General features: G+C 37.0%; 1 protein-coding gene across 4 annotated transcripts in view; it reads right to left on the bottom strand.

The window, feature by feature from the left end:
• The window catches only part of ESRRG (estrogen related receptor gamma), a 202,893-nt gene that overhangs the window by 143,357 nt on the left and 38,499 nt on the right, over nucleotides 1-21,037 (bottom strand). For all 4 annotated transcript variants that reach the window (XM_081312890.1, XM_081312891.1, XM_081312892.1 and 1 more), the window contains exon 3: nucleotides 16,278-16,693. In XM_081312890.1, the coding sequence (XP_081169016.1) occupies nucleotides 16,278-16,693 (416 nt within the window). The remainder of the gene's footprint in view (nucleotides 1-16,277; nucleotides 16,694-21,037) is intronic.

The raw sequence follows: 21,037 nt of genomic DNA, 5'->3' as shown, positions 1-21,037 counted from the left end.
GTCCTATTAGACCTCTCAGCGGCTTTCGATACCATTGACCATGGTATCTTGCTGCGTCTCAGGGGGTTGGGAGTAGGAGGCACTGTTCTACAGTGGTTCTCCTCCTACCTCCTGGGCCGCTTGCAGTCGGTGTTGGCAGGAGGGCAGAGGTCGTCCCCGAGGCCTCTCGTTTGTGGAGTTCCTCAGGGGTCAGTCCTCTCTCCCCTCTTGTTCAACATCTATATGAAGCCGCTGGGTGAGATCATTCGTGGTTTTGGGATGGGGTATCATCAGTACGCTGATGATACCCAGCTTTTTCTCTCCACCCCAAACCAACCCAGTGATGCCCTCGATGTGATGTCCCGTTGCCTGGAGGCGGTCCAGGTCTGGATGGGGAGAAACAGGCTTCGACTTAATCCCGCCAAGACTGAGTGGCTGTGCATACCGGCATCTCGGATTAACCAGTCTATTCCATTGTTAATTATGGGGGATGAAGTGTTACCCCCATAGATAGGGCCTGCAACTTGGGCATCCCCCTGGACTCACGGCTCAGTTTGGAAGATCATATAGGAGCCATGGCCAGGGGGCCTTTTGCCCAGGTTCACCTGGTGCACCAGTTGCGCCCCTATCTGGACCGAGATGCCCTACGTACAGTCACTCATGCGCTTGTGACCTCCTGGATAGACTACTGCAATGCTCTCTACATGGGGCTGCCCTTGAGGACCACTTGGAGGCTTCAGCTGGTGCAGAATGCGGCCGCACGAGTTGTGATGGGGGTTTCCTGATACTCCCGTGTAATGCCTCTTCTCCGCGAGCTTCATTGGCTTCCAGTTGCCCTCCAGGTGAGATTCAAGGTGCTGGTGATGACCTATAGAGCCCTAAATGGCATGGGTCCAGACTATCTTCAGGAGCACCTGCTGCCAGCATCAACTTCCCATCGTCCTGTGCGCTCCCACAGGGAGGGCCTCCTCAGGGTGCCGCCGGCCAGGGAGTGCCGGCTGGCAGCCCCCAGGGGGAGAGCATTCTCAGTGGGCGCGCCTGCCCTTTGGAATCAGCTGCCTGTGGAACTCCGGATGGCCCCCAACCTTCGCTCGTTTCGCCGGGACCTAAAAACTTGGCTATTTGAGCTTGCTGACCTGGACTGAGGGTTTTGGGTTAAGGTTTTAATTTTTAATTATTTTGGGGTTATTTTATTTTATTTTAACCTGTATATATTGTACTGTTATAATTTGCCCTGTAAACCGCCCTGAGTCCCTTGGGGAAAGGGCGGTATATAAATCGAAATAAATAATAAATAAATAAATAAATAAATAAATCATACATACATACATACATACATACATACATACATACATACATACATACTGTTATATCTCTCCCGATCACCTTCTTTCAATTTTATACCCAATCCCTTCAATCTCTCTTCACATGGTTTGCTGTAGGAAGCTTGTAATTTCTTAATCATCTTTGTAAATCATCGCTCAACCACTTCTAATTTCTACGAATCCTTAAAGTGTAATGTTCAAACCTGGAAATCATACTCAAGGTGGGACATGATCAAAGCTGAACTGAAGAGAATATGGTAGATGGGTTAACATATTGAGCAGAATAGTGCAGTATTCAGATAGAAAGTGGGCAAAGCCCTTTAGATCTTGAGGGGAGGGATTCTCATTGTTCTTTTCAATAGCTTCTTAAAGAATGAATCAATAAATCATAGTTTTCTATAGCTGTTAAATATATGTGTGTGTATGATGTTCTATAAACAAAAAAAGAGCCAAAAATGTGCTGTTCCAAGCACCCTTTACTTTACATCAATTTTAATTAGAGTTCACATTTCAAGTACAGTAAAAATCAAAGTTTCCTTGTATTATTTTTCTTTCTTTTTTATTAAAAATGTTTGTAGATTCCCAGTCCAACCATATACATATAGAATTTTATAGGACTTTTATGGCTTGGCATTTTCCCTTTATGCTTTCAAAGGCAAAAACAGTGGGGTTTGAGAGAGAATATTTTTAATCAGATATATTATATTATTTGAGGGGAAAACTATTAATGATACAAATTGGAATGTGCCTACTTTTTCTAGTAGTTGGAAAAAAATGTTCTGCAAGGAATAATAACATATCAGCCTGGCAGCCAAGGCTTTTAATTCAGGAAACAAGAATGACAGTACAGTTTATAATACCTTAGAAAACCTATTTAAAATTCTTATTTAGTTTTCAGGCAATATAGTTTTCTCATTTACAAGCTTACATCCAGCTGACTGAAAGAATAACAAACTCTATGTAACTGAAGTGCAAGGGCATAATTTGTAATTTTTTGTTTTATACTTTGGCAACAAAAATATCATAACCTAAACATAAGTGTGATGTTTTAAAATATTCTTGCTTCATGCAGACAGCGCCCTGAAGTAAAATTCATGTCAGCCTGAAATTTCTATACTTAACCCACATAATATAGGAATGTTTAGAAGTATTTTTGTGGGTTTTCTAGCAGTGTTTCTAAACATACAGATTTAAAATAATACAACCAGAGGTAAGCTTGAAGAAACAAATGATGTTAAAAATGTCTTCAATTTCTCTAGAAGGGCCAAAAATAATAGCACTTAATGTACCTTGTGATAAGCTTTCATCTCATTATGGACCATAAAGTCATAAAGGTAAAGGTAAAGGTTCCCCCGCACATGCGTGCTAGTCGTTTCCAACTCTAGGGGCCGGTGCTCATCTCCGTTTCAAAGCCGAAGAGCCAGCGCTTGTCCGAGGACGTCTCCGTGGTCATGTGGCCGGCATGACTAGACGCCAAAGGCGCACAGAACACTGTTACCTTCCCACCGTAGTGGTCCCTATTTTTCTACTTGCATTTTTACGTGCTTTCGAACTGCTAGGTTGGCAGAAGCTGGGACGAGTAACAGGTGCTCACTCTGTTACGCGGCACTCGGGATTTGACCCGCCAAACTGCCGACCTTCTGATCGACAAGCTCAGCGTCCTAACCCACTGAGCCACCGCGTCCCGCGTCATAGTTGACTCTTAATGTCCACATAGATAGATCTTTTAGAATATAAATGGCAAAGCTACTATTCAGATAAAAGTTAAAAAAAAATTCTAAAGGGTGTTGACTTTTAGATAATGAAGAAAGTAGGTCATTTCCCTCTGACCCATAATTATTTTATAAATGTGTGTACATGGGTGTGTGTAGGTGATACATTTTTTTTGAAGTAGCCAAGTTTATATAAGGACAGCAGAATAATTTAGCAGGGAGGGAGGGAAGGAGGGAGGGACAAAGGAAGGAAGGAAGGAAATACTATCCTCTCCTATTTGTCTAATTAGCAAAGTCAGCCAGTATTTGATGGAGGATATGCTTCTATGATACCTCCCTTATCATAAACCACTTGGAACATTATGTTATTTCAGGGTCCAGAAGAGCTCAGTTTACTAGGCGGCTCATTAATTCTTCTTGATCTATCCTGGCTATCAATACTTTCTGTGATAAAAAGAAGTTGGTAAAATAGATAAGGAAGTTATCCATATTAGAATGTAAAGAAATTTCCTATACTACAAAGGCTCCAGTAATGAAGTCAGCTATTATGAATAATGTATATGTGAAAAATAAAAAAGGGCTTTGATAACAACGTTGAAAGCCTTAGTGACACATTAGTTAGATGTGTGATAAAAAAATGAAGCAGTGCTTACATTTAATTAGTGAGAAGATGCTGGATCATCGGTAGATTGCATCAATAACTTACACTTTTTGTACTAACAAATGACATGAGAAAGGTATGGCCCCAAACAGGAAGAGTAGGGAAATAAATCCTATTCAAGTCTTATTTTATCTTTTGACTGATACCCATTCAAGTTACTATCACTAGAATTAATAGTATTAAAATTATTGGAAAAAATGTGTAAGGGCAAAGTGTAGATTTGGTGATTTGCAACACTAAGATCAGTGCTAGGCAAATAATTAAGCACTTCACAAACAAAGAAATGCATAGTTATTGAAGGAAAATATCCCCAAATATTTGAGTGCAATTCACAGAATTACAGAATGTATCAGATGGAAAGAAATCTATAGGACAGAAGAACTGAGTGCTCAGCGCAGGAATCCAATTAACTATCTCCAACAACTGGCCATCCAGACCCATCTGAAACCTTGCAGTGAGGGAGACACCACTATTTACATGCAGATTGTTGCATCACTACATGAAAATTATTAATAGGAAATTCCTACAAATTGTACAATGGGTAAATTAGAATCCCATTGTGCAATTACAATAGCAACTGATTCAATATCTGTGAAAAGATTATGCTTATGTACCAACCACAAAGTATCCCATGAGACTTTTGATCGACTCAGAAGTAACCAGGGGCCACTAGGCAGAGAGAAATTGTCACTTCACGAGCAGATACTGAAAGGAAGAAAGCAGCAGTGAGTGTGTATGGCAGGCATAGTATTCAGGTATGATGGAAAAGATGGTCCCATATCTAGCTAAAATAAGATTCAATTCTCTGTTTCCCTTCTGGATATGAAAGGGGGTGTGGCCATTTCTGTCTAGGAATTATGGTCACCTAAGTCTTTTCTAAGTTTTTGTTTCCTTCTGCATGTCCACCCCTTAGCTCAGTTTGAAGAGCTAAAGTATTTTCTCCATAATCTGTCTAGGACAGATTTTCTCCACCTAGGCAACTTTAAGAAGGTGGATTTCAATGCCCAGAATTCCCCAACCAGCAGCTTTCCTTGTGGCCAAGATTCCAAGAAGGAGAAATTCTAGCCTAAGATAACCCATTCAGATGTTCCACTAGTTTTTATTAGATTCTATCCACTCTCAGAGGAAACTTCAAGATACAGGTTTGCTTGACTTATAATCATTTGTTTAGTGAGTGTTCAGTTACAATGACACTGAAAAAAGTGACTTATGACCATTTTTCACACTTACTACCATTGCAGCATCCCCATGGTTATGTGATCAAAGTTCAGAAGCTTGGCAACTGGTTCATATTTATGATGGTTGCAGTGTTCTGGGGTCATGTGATCACTTTCGCAACTTCCAACAAGCAGTCAATGTGGAAGTCAGATTTACTTTGCAACCATGTTACTAACTTAACAACTGCAATGATTCACTTAACAACTGTGGCAAGAAAGGTTATAAAATGGGGCACAACTGACTTAACTGCTGACTTAGCAACAGAAATTTTGGGCTCAGTTGTGGACATAAGTCGAGGACTACCTGCTTTGGTAAGGCCACACCTGGAATACTGCATCCAGTTTTGGTCACCACGATGTAAAAAAGATGCTGAGACTCTAGAAAGGGTACAGAGAAGAGCAACCAAGATGATTAGGGGGCTGGAGGCTAAAACATATAGGGAACGGTTGCTGGAATTGGGTATGTGTAGTTTAATGAAGAGAAGGGTGAGGGGTGACATGATAGCAGTGTTCCAATATCTCAGGGGCTACCACAAAGAAGAGGGAGCCAAGTTATTCTCCAAAGCACCTGACAGCAGGACAAGAAGCAACGGATGGAAACTAGTCACGGAGAGAAGCAACCTAGAACTAAGGAGAAACTTCCTGACAGTTAGAACAACTAACCAGTGGAACAACCTGCTTCCAGAGGTGGTGAATGCTCCAACACTGGAGGCTTTTAAGAAGAGACTGGACAGCCATTTGCCTGAAATGGTATAGGGTTTCCTGCCTGAGCAGGGGGTTGGACTAGATGACCTCCAAGGTCCCTTCCAACTTTATATTATTATTATAACTAAGGTATAAATGTCGTTTTTAGGATACATTTTCTACATGAATATTATGTATGTATGTATGTATGTATGTATGTGTTTGTTTGTTTGTTTGTTTGTTTATTTATTTATTATTTTCCTATTATTTTTACAAATAACTCAACACAGCAAACTAATGCAAACACCAGGCTACCACTCAGTGGCATTTTGCTAGCAATGAAGAAAAGAGACTGAGGGATAACCACCTCATAATACCATGGAAACCAGGGACTAAAAACTGCCACTTCATCCATTTCCTCGTTCTCTTCATTGTGAGGCAAATCTGAATCCAATCTTAGTCTAGATTCCAGTTTGACTAATGCTTCTTCCTCAAAGATTGCTGAAAAACCAAGAGATTGCTGAAGACTATTAAACAGGCAAATCTATTTTTCTCAGTTCCAGACAGCATTGAGATTAAGGGAGCATGAATATATACATTTTAAGTCATGGGCAGATCAGGTGCAATTTAGGGGCACATAGAAACCATCAGCATCTCTATTGTGGTCCTAATAACCCCCCACAATGGATATAGGGTGGGAGTCCTTTTTTGCACGTTATATATTTAGAGGGGTTAAGGGGGGAAATTGGTATGTTACATCTTGCAAAGACATGTATTTTATCCCAGCTGTGTGGATAATTGGTTGGATGCCAGATGCTATGAAATTTATGTATATATTTTATTGATTGATTGATTAATAAATAATGTTTTGGATATCTGAAAATCTACAACCACCACCTCTACCCTATCCATGAAAGAAGACCTTCAGAATCTTTTTTTCAGATTCCTGCACAAACTTGAAGAACATCATGGTTGCTTGAAGGAATAAGCTCATTAAAACTAATATGAACCAATAAGTAATCACACAGAGATTGAATAGTAAAGAGGCGTTCTATTTAGATATATGGGAATGTCCTGAGCATTAGAGGAAAATGTTCTTTAGTAATGAGAAAGAAAATGCACACAGAAGAATAATTTACATAATAATTATATAATTTACAGTCACCCACCTGTTATGTGTTATGTAGCAAGATGATACCAGTCCCAATTTGAAAAACACTGAACTAAAAATAATTTCTGAAACAATTGATGTTTTCTATATCACTGGTACTAGCAATAACACTTATAATTTATAAATTAATAAATTATCAAATAATACTCTGATTTTTCAAGAAGCTTCAGTTACAATCTTAGGGGACATTCTTAGGGAGGAAATGGACAGATAGCAATTTGTCCTTGAGCTATAAAAGCTTCATAGATAAGGTGAAATCTAAATAAAGTGCCTGATGCCTCAATCAGAATTTAAATATTTAAAAATAATTAAGAACATATTTAAATATCTCTAGGTAGATTAATGACTTGCAGTACATTAAGCCAGTCCAATTAATTTCAACAGGAAGGTAAGTGGCTATGAGGGTTAGTATATTGAACGTTTGATGTATCCATATAAGGGCTTTCTTTATTTATTAGATCACTTGTTTATATTTCATTTGTTCTACAGTAATTACTGAAAGTTTAAAAGTTTAGAGATGAGGAAACTTGTTTAGTACTTGGTTAATCAATTTGGACAAATAGGGCAAGACAGGCAAAACAAATCTGTCATTTCTTCTTTAAAATGTTCTTGGAAGGAAATGCTGATGCAAAGAGTTTTTTAAAAAAACTTATATAAGGAAGGTGAATAATTTAATCAGGTAATGATGAATTCAGGTTACACTTTATGTCAGGTTCATTGGAGATCTGCCATGTTTGTCCTGAAGCCAAGAATGAAGTATGGCCTTTTCTTTTACTTAAAAATATTGGTTAAAAATCTGCAAACCCAAATAACTGATTTGATTTTTATGTTCTTCAAAACAATCTTTTAGACCTAACAGCATATTATCAACTGAAAATTGTGTAACAGTAACTGTTGGAAGATACAAAACTACAAAGTATTTTTCCCTCATTTCAAAGGTTTTTTTTTTTTCCTTCTATTCAATCTTGTCCAATTCTCAGAGACTGCCCGGATAGGCCCCTGCAGGTTTCTTGGCAAGTTTTTTTTTTTTTCAGAAGTGGTTTGCCATTGTTTCATCCCTAGTGCTGAGAGGTCACCCAGTTAGCTCTGAGCCTAAGGAAAGTTGCTAGATATCTGCTAAAACTGTCCAAAGTCTAAACTCAGTGGTGGGATTCAGTCAGTTTGCACCACTTCGGCAGAACTGGTAGCTAATTTTTTGTTGCCCAAACCCAGAATGGGCTTCCAGAAGTGGCATCCACACAGAGAACTGGTTGTTCACATATTTGAATCCCACCACTGTCTAAACTCTACTTTAACTGATCCACTTCTGAAGTAATGCTAATATAGAAAATGGCAATTATAAATCCACCGTTTATACTAAGTTCAGAGTGGCATTGACTTGTGATTATCACATCTCAATCTGTAACTTAACAATTGGGTTAACTTACTCAATTATTACTTTCTGAAATCAGTTTTTTGTAGAATAGAACTACATTTTCCCTATGCCTTGAAGAAACTTTAATGATTAACAATGGATTCATTTTAACTAATCCACACAACACTTTTAGGAGTATCTGTCCCATCTTGAATCCTTCCCATAATACAACAAAATAACAGCAATATAGACAAATTTTAAAAAAAGTTTCTGGAATTTTTTTCATCCCTTTTGCCCTGGATTTTGTTCATCCTTTGCCCTGGATATCAGAGCTAGAGTACTCAAAGGAAGGAAGGAGTTCCATGGTTCACAAGAACATGGCTTCTCAATAGTTTAGGGAGGGGGAGCAGGAGGAAACACAAAAAGCTGAAGAAATGATATTTGAGGAATGGGAACAAGTTTAAACTAATAACACATTCTGACCTTAACAATCCATTGGTGGGAGAGGATGGATCTAAATAATTATATTCTCCAATTTAATATTGGAAAATTTGGTAATCAGTAAGAGGGAACAATGGTCTTTGCCAGCATCCTAAAGAATGTGGATGACAATACAGTCAATTTCATTTTTCCCTATCAGTTACAATTTAATTCAATATTAATTGTATGATATGACCAAGCTGAAATCGAGGGAGGAGTCAAATGTGTCATCAGTCATGAGTCCCTTTGTGCTCACAAGAGATCTAAGTCCAGTCCAACTTGAATCCATTCTTATCTCCCAGTAATTTCCCTTGGCTGTTAGTAGTTCAGATTCTTGTAGACAGCTTAAGCTTGCAATAAATATTTATACCCATTTGAACTGTCTGGATCTCTCGATTTTCCTGGCACTCGACATTAATCTACACTTGTGTTGATGTTCCCCCTACCATGATGCTGCCCATATATTTATATATATAACTGCTATTACCAGTGTGCTGCTCCAAAACCTGCATATGTCGAGTACATGTAGAGAGGATTAGCTTATGTACATAGTACGTAAGTAAAGAAGTGAATAAATACATAGAATTAAATTTAAGCAAGATGAAAACAGGCAATTACAGTGAAGATTTTGGCTCAGATTGTGAACTGCCACCAAACTGCCTTGCCTTGAGCTCTATCAGTTTGGTAGGAACTAAAGTTGTAGTCCTACATGGCAGGGTGCCGATTAGTTATTCTGGGTGGGGAAATCAATTGGTCAGTTCACTATGGAAACATTGGAGCCAAGATTCATTTTGAGTATGAATGATACAATTAAGGAGAAAAATTGGTCCTATGGAGTTTATAGCAACAGTAACTGTGTCTTTTTTCTATGAAATCAACCAATAATGTATCACACCCACAGAATAGAGATAATCAACAGCATAGCAGGGGAAAAAAATCTCATATGGGACATAGTGAAACATACTGCATTGGCTTATATCTTGCTGTCTCATACCTAACATATGTTTAGCACATGCTTTCCATGCAAGAAGAACCAAATTCTATTGTTAACATCTCAAGGTAAGGTTTGGGAATATATTTGCCTATAAATCTGGTAAACTGTTTGGTAATTACTACATACCAGTTTGAGTTATCCAGATATTTGGAATTACATTAATCAGCATTCTCTTTACCCCTGATAAAGATATATGAGAATGGTGTGATATGTCTCTCATTCATCTGGATGGCTGCTCTAAATAATATAACATTATATAACAATATAACATTGACAGAGTGTTATCTGATTAACAATAATGTATCTTCCCAGATACCATCTCTTAGGGATGTAACTAGTCACAGAACCACTGTCTTTTCTTGCATGAAGAACAACATTGCCTTGCAGCCAATAAAGTAATCCACATGCAAGACAACAAATTCTATAAGTAAGTTAATTTAATTCCTCTAACACCACAGTCTTTCCAATATATCACCTTACAAACACAAGAAGGGTGATCACACTCACAGAGGTTGAAATGGGCAGCATCATCTAAGATGGAAACATTTTTTCTACTTGCTTCCACAACACAGTGCCCAGTGTACAAATCAATGAGTTATATGACTATACTTTCTGACTGAACAGTAACAATAGGCTTACATAAGACTAGCCTTGAAACAATCTTGCATTTGCAATTGATACAAAGCTACAGTACAGAAATTAATTGGGATGGATCATAGGGAAAATACACCCCAAATTTTGATTGTTCTGATTCACTGTTCCTGAACTTTTATGCATGAGCTGTTTATATCATGTTTAATAAATATAGTACTAGGATTGTACTATCTCAGTAGGAAAATTTGTTTATTGATGCATCAAAGTCCTTTTCCTCTCATAAGCAGGTTTACATTCATCCAATACTCACAAAACAATGAAGGTCTTCTAATTAGAACTATAAAGAGGACATCAGAATTGCCATGCTATAAACCGGGTCTAATATGCCTGCCTTCTGCAATAATTAAAAAGTGCTATTTGGCTGTAGCTTTAATGAAGGCAATACCATAGCAGGGATAACTAAATATCCATATACCATGTATTTTATATGGGTGGGAGTGGTTAGGAAGAACTAGGATTATGGGTGCATAGAAAGTGAAACTACTGGTTACCATGGCTTTATTATATATAAACTAGCAATTTCACTGATCTGGGATTGGCAAAAGTGATAAGGTACAAATAATACAAATAAATGTATCAATAACTATACACAGACCATTAATGGCACTACATAGTACTCAAGTTGAAAACCTGTCTCCCTGAATAAACTTTAAACAATGGTTATGAATCTAGCTATTTCCTCCTACAAAATTACCAATTTTGAGATTTCATATTTGAGGCTCTCACTGTGGTAAACTTCAGCAATGAAGCCTAAGTCCAAAGACAACACAGTGATATCCAACTGAGTTCAGTTCTTTATTTGCTTACACCTAATCAACAGAATCTCACTAGAGTAAAGCTATAACCTTCTAAAGATATATGTTGGGAAATTCTAGCCTGAGGCTACTCTGAATCTTTTCCTTCTCCCCCATCCAATTCAGGACTGTAAAGTCTCTTGTCTTGGTCCTCTCTATGGAATGTACTGCCTCCCTGTGAAGCCATGTATTGCTGACATTCTCCCCCATTCCTCCTCCAGCTGCGCATTCCATCACATCAATTCATCCAGCATAAAAATTGTGGAATATATCTGGATGAAACTAGATTGGGGAAGATTTTCCCATTCTTTCTCTGTTTCACACACACCAAATTGGCCAATCAACTATAGATTGGTTTTAGAGAATCTAGGAATAAGCTACCATGATGATTAAGAGGCTGACACAATCTCGTCAAAATTAACAGCTTTCAAGTTTTGTTAAGGTGAAAAAAATAGCATGACCACATGTTAAGTCTGTGCCATCAGAACTGTTCCATTTGGCAAGTTATATGGTATGTAAACCTATCCACTGGCTTTCATGATAAAAGGTTATTTCCTAAAATTATTTATCATTCTGTTAGTTCTATCTAATTAGTCTTTTGGCATGCCCAAGAAGTAGATTATACCTGTATCATGATTTGCTATTGAAACTACTGTCAACTTTAACAGGTCATTACAACATAAAAGGTCATAAGTTCAAAGCTTTCTTAACTAGGAAGACTAGTTCTATGTAATTAGCATTCTGTAATAAAGGAACATCTTTCTCTGTCATAATTCTAGGGCATTTTTTTTGGGGGGGGGTGTTTCTACCTGTAAAGAGAAAAATTGAATTTTATTTACTTCTTTATTTAAAGCATGCTATTTTTCAAGTTACTACTGAATACAGATAAAATTGACAAGCTCCAAAAATCAATGTACTATTTTTAGAACTTGCTAGTTTTCACTTTTCTATAATGTGAAGTCATCATAGTTTGAGGTAAGATATAAATTGAGAAAAGTAGCAATACATTTGAATAAATGGGATTACAATCATGGAAATAGATGCAGAAGGAGAAAGGAGAGTAATATATTGTCTGTGGGGACTTTGGGTTAAAGCATTCATCTTCTGGTAGCCTTGATATAGTCATTTTTTGGTGCTATGATAGTTAATCAATTATTGCTTTTATGTTTAGAGAAACAAAAGTTAACCAAATCTAGACAATTAATCCGGCAGAAACTTTTACAACTCAAGAAACAAATTATTCATTTGGAGGATATGATAAGAAGTACTGTGGGGTACTTATGTATGTATGTGCATGAATAACAATCAGATGATTCAACTGTCTTTATCATTTTATGCTCCAAACTATAAAATAATCCCATACTTTTAAAATCTTTCCATAAATAAAATCTATCCATAAATAGTGGAACACCTTGCCTCCAGAAATTGTGGGCACTCCATCACTGGAGATTTTTAAGAGGCTAGACCAGGGGTAGGCAACCTCGGCTCTTTTATGACTCATGGACTTCAACTCCCAGAATTCCTGAGTCAGCGTAGCTGAAGTTGAAATCCATGAGTCATAAAAGAGCCGAGGTTGCCTACCCCTGGGCTACACAGTCACTTGCCTCCTGCTTGAGCAGGGGGCTGGACTGAAAGACCTCCAAGATCCCTTCCAGTTCTATTCTATTCCATTCTAAATACATGAACTAAAGATTCTATCCATACCCTATACTGAAACAACTTTTACCCACAACAAAAATGAGAATATTTTTTATGTTATTCTACACTTAGTATGCTATACCCTGGGCTCAAGCCTCTAATCACAATGTTATCATTTCTACCATTGAAGATCAAAACTCTGTCTAGAATAACTAGGCAGACTTTCTTCAGGAAGTCTTGCATGAATTTTCAGTGCTACATGGACATTGGCTTTTAGTTTTAGAACTGCAAAGTAATCTTATCCAGACCGGTTTGGATTTGGATTGTGACCTGTTTTGTGCTCTGTTTTATTTTGATGCCTCAGCTTGAATTATCAAGAGCAACATGTTCTCTGCAGGGATTTTCTACAGCTTAGTGGGAAGAAATCGTAGCTCAATGACAGAACATATGTTCTACATTCATAAAGTCCCAGGTTCAATGCATAGCATCTGCAGCTAAAAGTGTCAGGTAGCAGCTGATGGCAGATCTTTCCATGAGCCCCCGGATAACTTTTGCCAGTCAGAGTAAATAACACTAGTTTAGATGGGCAAATAGTCTTAAGGGACTTTCCTATATTTCTTTTGTTTTGAGTTTTGTTCTGTTTTCTTCTGGGTTAATGTCTGACAGATGGCCACATAAAAACAATCTGATGACATTTGGGTTCTTTTTTAACTATATAATTGTACAAAAGATATACTGGAATCTACAAACATGTATTACACTGTCAATATTTGATTCGTGACTGGAAGATTCTAGCCTAACTTGGTGGGCTTACCAAAATGGGATAGTAGGAATGCAGAGAATGAAAACTAGTATGTATTATCAACAAACACTATGAGAGCTAGAGATAAAAAGGAACCTTTTTTTCTCTTTTGTGACAGTGGCATTGAAAGAGAACATGAAGGCTGTGAGAGGTGACCAGATTTAAATTCTGAATGGCCCTTCTTGCTAGCTAAGAAGTTTTCAAGTAGTTTATACACTACCATTTCTTGACATACAATAAAGATATGTCTTAGCAATGTTCATCCTTGTCTTTGTGGGAGCCTGGTGAACGTTTTCTTTCTTGTTACTGTCATTTTATATCTAAGCAGAGAACAGTATTTTTCTTATTTTACTAATGTCCTAAACAATGAAGCAGGAAGCAACTAAACTGAAACTCTACATATTTCAGATGGGATATTATTATTTGAGTATTATTATTCAATAAAGGACACTTTCATAACCTAGGGTAATGCATAATATCCTCAAGGAAATTGCACAGCAATCCAAAAGCTATCTTACCCGAGGATGCCAAAAGATCTAGGAGACCAATAAATAGTGCTAGTACTACTCTATAAAGTAAGACCAACTTAGATTACTTAATCAAAAAGATGTTGAGACTCTGGAAGCAGTGCAGAAAAGAGCAACAAAGATGATTAGAGGGCTGGAGGCTAAAACATATGAAGAAAAGTTGCAGGAATTGGGTATTTCTAGTGAAAAGAAAGACCAGGGGTGATATGATAGCAGTGTTCCAATTTCTGAGGGGCTTTCACAAAGAAGAGAGGGTAAACCTGTTTTCCAAAGCACCAGAAAGCAAGACCAGAAATAATGTACCTTAGGGAACACCTGCTGCCGGCATCAACTTCCCTTCGCCCTGTGCGTTCCCACAGAGAGGGCCTCCTCAGGGTGCCACCGATCAGAGAATGTCAATTGGTGGCCCCCAGGGGGAGATCCTTCTCTGTGGGCGCCCCGGAGCTATGGAATCAGTTACCGGTTGAGCTCCGGATGGCGCCCGATCTTCACTCCTTTCGCCGCGATCTAAAAACATTCTTATTCGAACAAGCCGGCCTGGCCTGAGGGGGGATTGGTGGGGTTTTTTTACTGTTGTTTTATTGTATTGACTGTTTTTTAGTGGGCATGTATTTAATCCTTTTTTAATTTTTGTAATTCTGTGTTTTTATTCTTGCCCTGTTCACCGCCCTGAGTCCTTCGGGAGAAGGGCGGTATAGAAATATTATTAAATAAATAAATAAATAAATAAATAAATAAATAAATAAATAAATAAATAAATAAATGGAAATTAATCAAGGAGAGAAGCAACCTAGAACTAAGGAGAAATTTCCTAGCAGTGAGAACAATCAACCAGCAGAGTGGCTTGCCTTCAGAAGTTGTGGGTACTCCATCACTGGAGGCTTTTAAGAAGAGACTGGATAGCCACTTGTCTGGGATGGTATAGGGCAGGGGTCAGCAACCTGAAACAGTGAAAGAGCCACTCGGAACCCCGTTCCCTCACAAAAGGAAAAACTGGGAGCCGCAAAAAATGTGTGCACATGCACGTACATGCGCGCATGCGCAGAACAGGGTTTGACTGAAGAGTGGAGCCAAGGCGAGATATGCACCTACCCTGCATATTTGAATTGATTGAACTTTTTTAGTCCCACTTTTTTTTTTGGACTGCACATGGCAGAGGACTGGGAGCCACAGGAGACGGCTGAAAGAGCCGCATGTGGCTCCGGAGCCGCGGGTTGCAGACCTGTGGTATAGGGTCTTTTGCTTGAGCAGGGGGTTGGACTAGAAGACTTCCAAGGTCCCTTCCAACTCTGTTCTTTTGCTATTTGGTCAAATTTCATGAAATTTCATTAAAATCACCTATGATTGTTGTGACTTTGGCAATCTCACATAAGAACTTGCCTGCACTTTTACTTATAAGGTGCCTGAGCTAGCATAATTGCTAGATGGTACAAGAGACGGAAAAAAATGTTGATCCCATCATAGCCTTTAATACTAAAGCTGCACTATTTCTATAAACAGAATTACTTAAGGTAGGACATGAAATTACCTTATAAATAAAATGGAACAAATCACACAATAACCTGATTAATACAGTCCATGATAAGCTATACCGCAACTTATTTGGTTTTGACTCAATGTGTTATGTGACCCTAATTATTGATCTTTATAAAGTATGATTTAAAGCTTACCATATTGTGGAAACTGAGACAATGAATTGCATTATACAGTTTAGCACAATGTGTAAGTTGTAATAGTAGGACAGCAATGACTACAAATATTTAAAATGTAGGTAAAATATGTAAAATGACTTACAGGACTTATTTGCTAAACTAGCATCAAAGAGATAAATTAATATGATAAATTATAAAATGTATTTTGGAACTGGTCATCTTATTGTTCAAATACATTTTTAAAACACAAACACACACACACACACACACACACAAGACAAAATAAAGGCCAACATAGGCATGACAGAGGGTATCAGGACTCACTTCTGGAAAGTTGTCTTAACTTTTGTAAGAAAGTCTCCCACATCCAAAGTAGACTGGTAAGAAAGAGGCTTCTATGGATAAGACATTTTAATCTATTTTTTTATATCAAAATGAAAACTGACAACCTAAACTGGGCAGCCTTCACTCACATAACAACATCAACAGACTGTACTGGAGCCTAGCACAAGCATGATTTGATCCAATCAAATTGTACAAAATAATTCCATAGAAAATAAAGGGAGTGGGGAGGAGAAACAGAATTGTGCTCTGGTTTTTCTTCAGCTGAGAAAAGGAAGATCAAGCACTGACCTTGAATTGTCCTCTTGAAGAAAGCCTTGCAGGCCTCACATGAAGCCACACCATAGTGATACCCTGATGCAATATCACCACAAACCAAACACAATCTTTTGGGCATTGAGTTCAGCATATATTCACACTTGGTTTGTGAATCTTCAGCAATGGTACTGGAGCAATCATCATATCGTTTCCTGACAGACCCATTGCCCGCTAGACCTGGGGCTGAAGAGTAGAGTGGCGGTGAATCTAACCCATTCTGATGTCCATTCATGGTTGAACTGTAGCTTCCACTGGCGTCAGAGGAGCCACCAGGGCTGTGATGGTTGATGCTGTCCGTCAAGGAGGCAGGGCTTGATGGTTCCGTCTTGATATATGACGAACAGCTAGAATCAATGTGTCGATCCTTGCTTGACATTCTGCAAAGAAGCCTGCATTGTAAATAGAATGGGAGAGAAAGAGGTTTCTGTGCATTAAAGACAATGATATTTAAAGGCAGTGCTGCAAGGGCTAAAGACGTACATCATTCATTCATTAGTCAATACCTCTTGTTTTACAGGAAGGTAATCAGCATAAGCACCTGACAGAGCTGTAGCAAAGCCTCAGATTGGCTATAGACAAAAATTATAAAATATATAATACAATATATTTTTGAACTTTTGCAAATTTCTTTTAAATCACCTCTCCAGATTCTAAAGTTGTCATATATAGCAATAATGAATGCACAGCCAAATTGTTCTTAGAATTTCTTTGCCCTATAGCAGACATGTCAAACTCGTGATGTCACATGACGTCGTGTGACGTATCGGAGCTTTTTTCCCATTGCCAGCAATGGGGTGGCGCAGTTTCATTGTGACACATCCGGCCTGCAGGCTGGCAGCTTGACACCACTGCCCTATAGAAACACATTTATCCCCTCCAGTAACAACAAAAGCAAAGAACATCAAAATTGTTTCTGTATACTATATCAGATGAATGTTTTGCTCAGTAAATTCTTTTTTTGTCAGCAAGTTTCATAAAGCATGACTGTACTTTCTGTATTGATTGGATCGCAGTATGAAAGAATAAATCATGTTTAAAGAAATTTATAAAGAGATATTTGATCTCAGATTACAGTGGATAATTAAGCTTGATTTCTTTTTCACAAAATCTAAATGGAATAATTCATAAGCTTTGTCTGCAATTACACTTTAGCTGTTGTCCATAGGATTAATCAATAATAATGCAAGCATCGAATATATATGGAAGACTATACGACATGAAAACCAGTACTTGACTATTTTTGGGGAAAAAATGCTGTTGTCGAAAGAAGGAAATAGAAGCTTTACTTGTCAGATGATAATATCATTGATCTCTTCTTATTATAAAGGAGGTATTCGAAGTAGTAAAAACATCTGAACTTGCACATTTTTTGACTTTAAAACTGGAAAAAAAATTCTTCTAAGTGGCAGATTGATTGCTATATGCTTCTTAAATGAAGAGACAGTGCTGTCAAGGCAAACACCATACTAATGTACTCTTTGAAAGATTTTCAAGAATGCAGTGAAATCTATTTCACTTATGACAGAGGAAAATTTGAGTTGGGCCAATATTAAACAAAAAATAGCTTCTAATCCTGAAAAACGTATCAATCTGGCTGATTCATCCATGTCATTCTTATACTAAATTTTAGGTGGAAAAAAAAACCTTTTGGATAAGTGGGCAGAGTTCTCAAATGGCTTCATGAACTGTTAACAAACTAGAACATGTTACCTTTTAAAAATATGAGCATTTAAACAAATTTGGAAAGGTGATTTTGCAGTGAATTTCTTACTTACCAGAACTTTGGTTCTATCTTCTCAATTAGCCAACTATTTTTTGTCATGATATTTTATATAAGGATTGATTTATTTCAGCAGAATCAAAAATATATTTAACTTATTCAACACATACACAACATATAAACAATCCTAGAATCCTTCAAAAAACAAAAGTATAGCTGAAATGAATTTGTTAGAATTCTCATATTCTTTTGCTAAATCAAGACTACTTAAACATGGGACAAAAACATGGCACCTGGAGTACCAATTTGCTTAGGAATTCCAATAAAGATGCAAAAGTTGGTGCAGATTTTCAAGCCCAAAGTCAGTACAAATTCTGATTATTAATCAGCGATCTTGTCATCAGTTACCTGGATAAATATTATGTTAATAATAAGGAACAGAATCAATATGATATCCAACTGATTTTCGTTCGTTCCGCCGGGACCTGAAGACCTGGCTCTTTGAGCTTTCCGGCCAGGACTGAGGATTTTTTTTTTAAATTTTTAACTTATTGTAATTGGGTTTTTAATCAGAGTTATAGGGGTTTTAGATTTTAATTAAGAATAATTTAATCTATTTTAATTGTTATTAATTTTTGTATTGTAATGTTGTTTTAATTGCCTTGTGAACCGCCTTGGGTCCTACGGGAGAAGGGCGGTATATAAGTTTAATAAATAAATAAATAATAATAATAATAATAATAATAATAATAATAATAATAATAATAATAATAATAATAATAACAACAACAACTAAGGAAAAAGTCTAGCCAAAAACAAAATATTTTTCCACTATTTGAAGAGGATAAATGTTTCAGATGAGTTGTATTCAGTCAGGTTTCCTCTCCATTTTCTACCTTGTGGTGACTAATGTAATTAATACATCTATAATTAATAAATCCTTCATTCATTTTTCTTATTCTGAAACATTTTTCTCAAGACCATTTGAAAGAAAATGGATTGCTACTCAATTACTGCAACCTTATGAATTCCTTTCTGTGTAGAATCTTTACAAAAATATCCAATTTATTAATTTATACTTGTTAGACAGCTCTTAAATACATTACAATATGAGATACAGCATGAAATATTAGGCTACTAAAGCTTGGCTTTCTTCTTGCTGTCTATCAGCAAGAAGTCTATGTCTTCATTCTGACACAGGATTTTGTATGTCTATAATTAAAATATCACATAATTCTGTCACAATCTAGTAGTTACTGAATGACTGTAAGGGCTGGATGCCTCTGAATAACATTTATCTAGCTTTGGGAAAAATACAAACTGTTTTAAAAATGTTTAGGAATCCATAGGTTTTCTTTTTTTAAAAAACCTTCATATTCCACACAGCTTTTTTTTTTAAAAAAAGAAAAGATTTGATATGAGTTAAGATTTAAGGCACTTGGGATGATTTTTCTTTTGTCCTGAAAAATGGCTAAGGAAAAGATCCTGTGCTCAGTTCTCTGGAATGGATTATGTAATGAACTCCTGAACAAATTAAACTGAAAGAACAACTGCATAATATATAATTTATATATCATATTGTTTGATTCTGGAGATTTATATCCGGTTACGCCACCTAGTTCCACTTTGCCATTCCAATCATCACAACAACTACATCTTGTAGGAGATCAGGAAAGAGAGGTAACACACATTTCTTGAAGCAATCTATTTTAAAAATCTATCTCTGGCTACTGAATGAATAAAGTGCTACATTAGACAGTGCATTAATGCCACATAGATGTATTTCCTTCTGTTTAAAATTCAGGCAACACTATTAAAGCAGCAAAATGATAAGTTCCAATTGTTCAATATGAAATCCCAGCTTCTGTGGCTTGTGGCTTGGCATTACCTGCAGCCAACCTAAATCATTTCTTAATCATAATTATTTGTGTATGTATATATATTCAATTTGTATCCTGCCTTTTGCTTAGGTGCATTCCCTCCTCTTATTTTTCCCTAGAGCCACCATCCTGTGAAATAGGTTGGATCGAGAATGAGTGACTGGTCCAAAGACTTTCAGTGGGTTTCCTTGGCTGTGTGACTTTGGGCCAGTCTCTTTCTCCCAGGCTAACTGTCCTTACAGGCAATTGGTCTGGGGAAAATGGAGAGGAAAATATGCTATATAAACCCAGCTACATAATGATATAGACTAGGTGTGCATATCATAGTAAGGCATAGTTTTATCATGATTAATTCAATAAACTACAATTAATTCTGTTCACACAAGTTAGGTCAACACGAAGAAACCACATTTTGACCTGTTACAATATATGAACCCAGTCGCACTATCCCGCTCCAAGCCACTCTAGGGGTAATTGGCAAGTGAAATGTACTAGTAGTAGCACAAGTATATCACTAACATAAAAAGGAGGAAAACAAAGACAACCAAAAAAGGGAATTAGAATTATAATTCAAAATCACCCCTGCTGGAAATTTTGTCTTGCTCCCTGAAAGTTAATTTATCTCTTTTCCACCTTTTTGGTAAAGGGGGAATAAATGTTGATAAAACATTTCAATTACTACTAGTTCTGTGTGTTCCTAACTTTGGGGATGGATGATACTTCTATTCTGTTTTTGATATAAACCTGTTAGCACTTATTATTTGAGCTTGTTATGAGATGTACAGTAGTGAAAAGTAAAACAGACCTCTGTAACAGAGCAATTATTTCCTAATCATTACTTACTCATTACACTTCAAGTTGCCTTATTAACCCCTCACCCACAAAAAGAGTTTGATTCCTATTTGCTCTCTTTACCAGATTTCCTGCAGCCATTTTTATATGTCTGAAATATTAACTTCTGCCTTTAAATTCAATCGTCAGCCAATGATTTTTATTCCAGACTTCACTTCAATCTAAAATTAAAGGCACTAAAATTCATATTAAGTCTAAGAGGAATATAGCGAATAGAACTTTATTTCAAAGAGAATACTTTTTTTCAGAAAAAGCTACTCTTACAGTGATAACTTCATCTT

The sequence above is a fragment of the Vipera berus genome (genome assembly GCF_964194415.1).
Source record: "Vipera berus genome assembly, chromosome: 1".
In the NCBI taxonomy this organism is placed as follows: Eukaryota; Metazoa; Chordata; class Lepidosauria; order Squamata; family Viperidae; genus Vipera; species Vipera berus.
The sequence above is the reverse complement of the archived record's forward strand: the minus strand, read 5'-3'. Positions and strand labels throughout refer to the sequence as shown.